The 6,000-nt window shown below is 33.7% G+C and overlaps 1 protein-coding gene across 1 annotated transcript; it reads right to left on the reverse strand.

Annotated features, from left to right (window-relative positions):
- Positions 1-2,330: 2,330 nt before the first annotated feature.
- Positions 2,331-4,062, reverse strand: LOC135849892 (uncharacterized). Its single transcript, XM_065370528.1, has 4 exons — positions 3,783-4,062; positions 3,589-3,710; positions 3,117-3,504; positions 2,331-3,033 (listed from the first exon to the last, which is right to left on the reverse strand). Exons 1-4 carry the CDS (start codon positions 3,877-3,879, stop codon positions 2,510-2,512), a joined length of 1,131 nt encoding a protein of 376 aa, XP_065226600.1. The 5' UTR covers positions 3,880-4,062; the 3' UTR covers positions 2,331-2,509.
- Positions 4,063-6,000: the final 1,938 nt, after the last annotated feature.

A 6,000-nucleotide genomic window follows, 5' to 3' on the forward strand; every position in this document is an offset into this window, starting at 1 on the left:
ATGAAGTCGTCTTTAGAGAATGTTAAAATTGGAGTGTACAGTAAACTTCAGCTTTCCACCGCCATTTGATGAAATGTTGTGAAAATTTAAAACTTCAAAAATATGATGGAGGCTCCAGGAATTATTAAAAAGTCGCCGGAGGCTACAAAGCGACTTGAAATTCACCTACAGTATTTCGTAGCGCATTGAAATTAGTTTACAGAATAAATTTCAGCTTTCCAACTCCATTTTGGTAAAATTTTGTGAGAATTTCGAGTTTCAAAGATCTGCTGGAAGCTCCAGAACTGCTCAAAACAGTTTGAAACGGTTTCCAATCGATTTGGCATGTCGAAAATAAGGTGTATCTCAAATTTCAACTTTCTTGGACAATTTGGTAAAATTTTGATTTTTTCCCTCATTTTTGGTCTAAATTTGATTTAAAAAAATTCGCCAAAAATCGAAAAACGCTCTTTAGCACTTGAAATTTTGACAGGTGATGAATTTTTGCTTGATCTTTCGATCTACCTTTGACCTTTGTACAGTTTGAAATATTTTGTGCAAGTCCTATGTTGGAACGCAAAATCTGCGATTTCGGCTGACCTGTCAATCAAAATGGCCGCCATTTTGAAAGTAGTGCCACTTTTTTTTGAGTACAAGGGCTAGAAATGTTCCTTAGGACTCCCCCTTTAAGAAAAAAGTTGCCTCGGTGGATCGACGGTGGGGAGTGCAATTTATCCTTAAGTGGGCTCCCCGACTAAGGAGAGGAAGATTGCAATCCAAATTTGGAAAAAAGTAATTTTTGAAAATCATTTTAAAAATTTGAATATTAAAAAATGTACTATGCTTCAAAAAGAAAAGAAATCCTCCATCAAAATTGTCAAAAATTGACATGATTCAAAAAAAAAAAAAGGAAAAAAGATGACAAAATTATTGAAAATTGAGAGAAAATGACCAAAACAGGAAGCAGAGCAAAGATCAAGATCCGGAGACAAAAAAAATAGTCAAAAAATAATGTTGAAAAACCACTTTATGATCTTCTGTTATTAAATCAAAATCATAACTCATAAGTCCCTAACCCTAAGAATAAAACTCAAGAGCGAAATTCAAAATGAAACAAAAAACAGAGTTTTGTCGACATTTAAAAAGTTGAAAAAAATCACGAGGATTCGCGAATAAAATTTCGATTAAAAATAGAAAAAATTAAAGTAAAAAGCACTAAAATGTAAGAAAAAACATCGCAAAAATTGGTAAAAGAAATCACGAAATTTAGAGATCGCAGCAATCGATCGAATTTTGCTGCAGTTAGGTTAGGTTAGCAGAAAATCGATCGGATTTTGCTATAGTTAGGTTAGGTTAGCTAACCTAACCTAACCTAACCTAACTATAGCAAAAGCGAACGAACAAACCTCACGTTAGGTTAGACTTCGTGTATTTCCGTTAGGTTAGCCTTCGGGCAATTCCGTTAGGTTAGGTTAGCGTTCGTGCAACTCCGTTAGGTTAGCCTTCGGCTATGTTCGAGTTCTTTGAATAGATTCGTTCATATTAACTTCAGAGCTTTTCTAATTTCTACTTTATTCGATTTAAGAAAAGTTCAAAGCTGTGTAATGAAGAGATGGAAACGAAAATGAAATTCTGACGAAGTGATAAAATCTGAGGATTTACATGTGACCGATGAAACTGTATGAATGACGAACGAAGTCGATAAATTCGATTTTCAACTAACTTCGGTGCTTCAGTGGTCACAACCTCTTTCTCCAAATTTCTTCTAAAACCATCGAGAAATTCAAAAATAATACCTGTCGAAATTAGAAAACCCCTAAGTTGGTAAATAGTATCCCAAAATACACGAGCAGCAAAAATTTAAAATTCTGAAATTCATTTTTTGATTTTTTTGAGAATTTTTAAAAATCCAAATTTGGCTCATTTCTTATTTTAAAAAATATGAATTCAAAAAAAATGTACATAACAGACTGCAATTTGGTTTGAACCCATGTTGTTGAGCGAGATGAAAAGTTCAAATTGAAATTATTCGTCTTTAAATACGGCAAGCTTTCGAGATGCTAGATTCCAATTTGAACGAGGTCGCGATTTTCCTTTCCATAACTCCTATAACCAAAATTTCAGTCGTTCAATTGGATTTACTGACTTTTGACGAACTATTGAAAATTCAAAATACACTAGGTACTTTCACGCATTTTTTTCAATTATGAAAATTGATCCCCGAATGTCTTTCCGGAAAGTTTCAGAGAATAATGATCTCATTCAAAATAAAAAATAATGAGAATTTATCAAAGCTCTTCAGTTGTACTAATCAGTCGTTCGTGTTACATTATGGAAAAAAACCATCACCATTTCGAAAATATCAAAATATGTATTCAACTTTAGAACAAATCACAAGAATAATAATAATAGTTAATCTATACACTGAATTAAATAACAATAATAAAAAAACAATTACTGATATTTATGCTACATAGAGACACATCGAATAATAATTTTAAATAAAGACAAATCATCACGTAGGAACTGATTACCGTCTAGCGACGCTTTTTCGTTTTATAGTTTCAATTTTACTAGAATCAGGTTTCACATTCACAGACGAATCAGGCTTGCTTTCCGAAGTAGACGAACACCTTTGAGAAAATCTTCTCTTCACCGCGGATTTTTCATCACCCGATGATCTCGTAGGTGATTTCACTTTCTCAGCTTCAGTATTCGTAGTCGTAGGTGTTTCTTGAGATACTATAGACGCTTTTCGAGAACGAGTAGCAGTAGAAGGCGTAAGTTCGCTGGCTGCAGGTGTTATTTTTGGCGAAGCTTTTCCAGTATTCGAGTTTTCTGCATCGGAACTAACGACCGGCTCGGCTTTCGCGAATTTATTACTTCTGGTTCTTTTGATCTTGACAACTTGATCACTATTACTGACATTCTTCAGTTCACTAGGCTGCGGTGGAGGATTCCTCACTTCGGGTGTATCTTCTTTTGCAGCATCATTCGCACTATCGAAATTGTCGTCGTTATCCGATGATGGGAAATTAAGGGTAACAATGGTGCCTGAAAATATCGCGAGAATTTCATTAGAATAAATTTATAACGCACAGGATTTACTTAATTACGAATAAATATATTTATTTTACCTGATGAAACTTCACCGGCTTTGCCATATTGTCTGATAACTTTCTTATTTTCCGTATCGTCGCCGTATTTTCGTACAATACTTTCGTTCAAATCACCATTATCTGGCCTCTGTTTGGTATCAATTCTTGCACGATCGACGCTTTTGTACTGCGGGTTCTCGAACCATTTCAGTTTCTCGTTACCTTTCAATTTAAACGGTGGTTTAGAATCTGAATCTTCGTCGTCGGTTTCGTCAATACAGCTGATATATTTTCTATACAATCCAGAAACATCTACGCTTTTCTTCTCGTCGTCGGTTAAACTTTTCACGTATGATTCCGGTATTAGTTCGACTGGTAGTTTGAATTCTTCTTCGCCGTTCTTGAACGGAAGCAGTTCATTATCGTCCTGTAATATTGATCATTCAAATACGTAGGTATTCGGGATAATAATTTTATTATTCATTTGAGAATAAAATAAAAATCATCTTACCAAGCTTTTCAAATTATACCAAGAATTCAACTTCCTCCATATGACGTCTGAATTAACGGATTTCTTCGAAGATGAAGTGAACTTATCCCAGATTATGGACATTTGAAAATGTTTATCGACTCCTGAAATGAAAATTGAGCTTTATATAGTTCATTTCATAATTTCCAGCTGACGAATAAAATTGCAATACTTACCAACTGGTTTATTGTCAAGAGTACTGTACAGAAGATGTACTTCATCTTCCACTGTCCATTTGTTCGGATCAGCAAGTTCGGCATCAAAATTTGTCATGATTAAGTATTTACTTGAAGTACATAGAGATCAATTAGAAACAAAATTTAAAGCTGAAGCTTAACTGAGTCTGAAGCTGAATAAAATTTTTCAGTTTTTGAATTATAATCATTATCATAGCAGTACGTTTTAAGAGGAACGAGTGCAATGTGCATTTTTTCGGCCACCTTCGGATTCGTTCGGAGTATCTTCGTTGGACTTGCTTATTAGTTTTTTTCTCAGCAGTATCATCATTTCGCTTAATTGAATTCTCTAAATTTTTTTCCTAAAATTACCTTGAGTTGAGTATCGCTTTTGCCAGAAAGTATCAAAAATTCTCGCTTTTTCATTGACAAATATTGTTACTTTTTCAAAAAAATGGCCAAGAATTGTCCCATGTTTTTGCAAAAAATTCCAAAAAGTTCTACTTTTTTATCGAAATTGTCCAAAATTCTCGCCTCTTTTTACCAAAATTGCGAAAAATTATACTTTTTTTCCAATAAATGCCATAAAATTCTGCTTCTCGCTATTTGCTATTTGCCAAAAATTGGAAAAAACTTTCGCTTTCTAGCAAAGTTGCTAAAAAAATTTATATTCTCTGAAAATGAAAATGTTAAAGTCTTTATTTTTTATTAAAGTTGTCCAATTTTGCTTTCTTGCCGAAAACAGCCAAAAAAGCCTTTTTTTGCTAAAATTGAAGAAGTTTTGTTGTTTGTAAAAAAATTTCAATAAAAATGACAAAAAATTTTTGATTTTCAGCAAAATTGTTATAAATTGCCAACGTTTTGCAGAAAATTCCAGTAAGTTTTTTTATTTTCCAAAAATTATTTAGGAGTGTTTTTTTTGACAAGAACTGCGAATATTGTTAGTCTTAGGTATCTATTGCTTTTTGCCAACAATTAATGAAAGTTCATTTTTTTTTAAAAATGACAAAAATGTTTACTTTCTAGCCAAAAAAAAACTAATTTTTTGGGAAAAAATCCAAAAGTTTAGTCTCACATTTTTTTTCAAAAACTGTTCAAGTCTAGCTATTTTGAACGATTTGGAGACCCTGTACCTAACAAGACTTTTGAAAACTTTGAAAAAAAAACACCAATTTCTAAAATTTCCTGAGCAAAAAACATTCGTGATTTAAATTTTTCTTAGTCAGAAAGAACTGAAAGAAGACTCTGGGTATTTACATTTTATAATACAAAAACTTTCACTTGCATTGTTTTTTTTTCTTGGTCAGAAACAGAACTGCTAAAAAGTATCACTTTTTTCCCAATTCCTAAACTGTCCATGATTTTCGCTAAGATTTCCAATGTCTTGCTTTTTGCCAAAAATTGTTTGTTTTTTTGGCAGAAATTTCAAAAATTTCCCTTTGTTGCCAAAGTTGGTCCAACTCTTCGAATCCAGAACATTTTCAATTTGTTGTTTTAGTCATTTTCAGATTAAAATATTTTTAATATATTTCTTTTTGGGGATGGGGAGGAAGGGGGGGGTGATCTGATCACGAATGAATGTTTTTGTAATAATATTCGACGGATCTTTTTCCTCAATTTCATAACGACAAAGAGCCTTTCCGGGTAAGATAGTGAAATCGGCACTTTCACCGATTTGGTTGAAACTCACCCAAAATGTTAGTTTGGATGTAAAACCATCCCAAAAAAATTTTTGAGCCGGCCCCCCCACCCCCGCCTGAGAAATGTGCTCATACGTGCGCAAAATTCAAAATTCCCGTTCTCCGGAGGGGGTGGTCCAAAAATTTTGAAACTTTCACATAAGATAGTCACTAGGTAGGTGCGTGTGTGGAATTTTTTTCGAAAAAAAAATTTCATATTTGGGGGGTTTTTGGGGGGGTTCAAAATTTCAAAAATTCGTAGAAAAAAAACGGGGAGGGTACACTTCGCGAAATTTTTTCAGAAATTCAGTTACACCTTTAGGTATAACATATAATTTTCCCAAGGCCCCAAAAGGGGTGCAACGTGGTCAAAAAAAAGAAAGTTTGAAAAAAAATCTGTTTTTTCAGTACTACCGCGCGTTTTGTCAACACTGTTCCACGGCACCGCCGTGAGAAAACTTCGCCTATCGCGCGCTCTCAAACTTGGATTTTTTTTGAGAACCCTGAAATACCATAATTGCCATCAAAGGCATTTTTGG

The sequence above is a fragment of the Planococcus citri genome, chromosome 1 (genome assembly GCF_950023065.1).
Source record: "Planococcus citri chromosome 1, ihPlaCitr1.1, whole genome shotgun sequence".
Lineage (NCBI taxonomy): Eukaryota > Metazoa > Arthropoda > Insecta > Hemiptera > Pseudococcidae > Planococcus > Planococcus citri.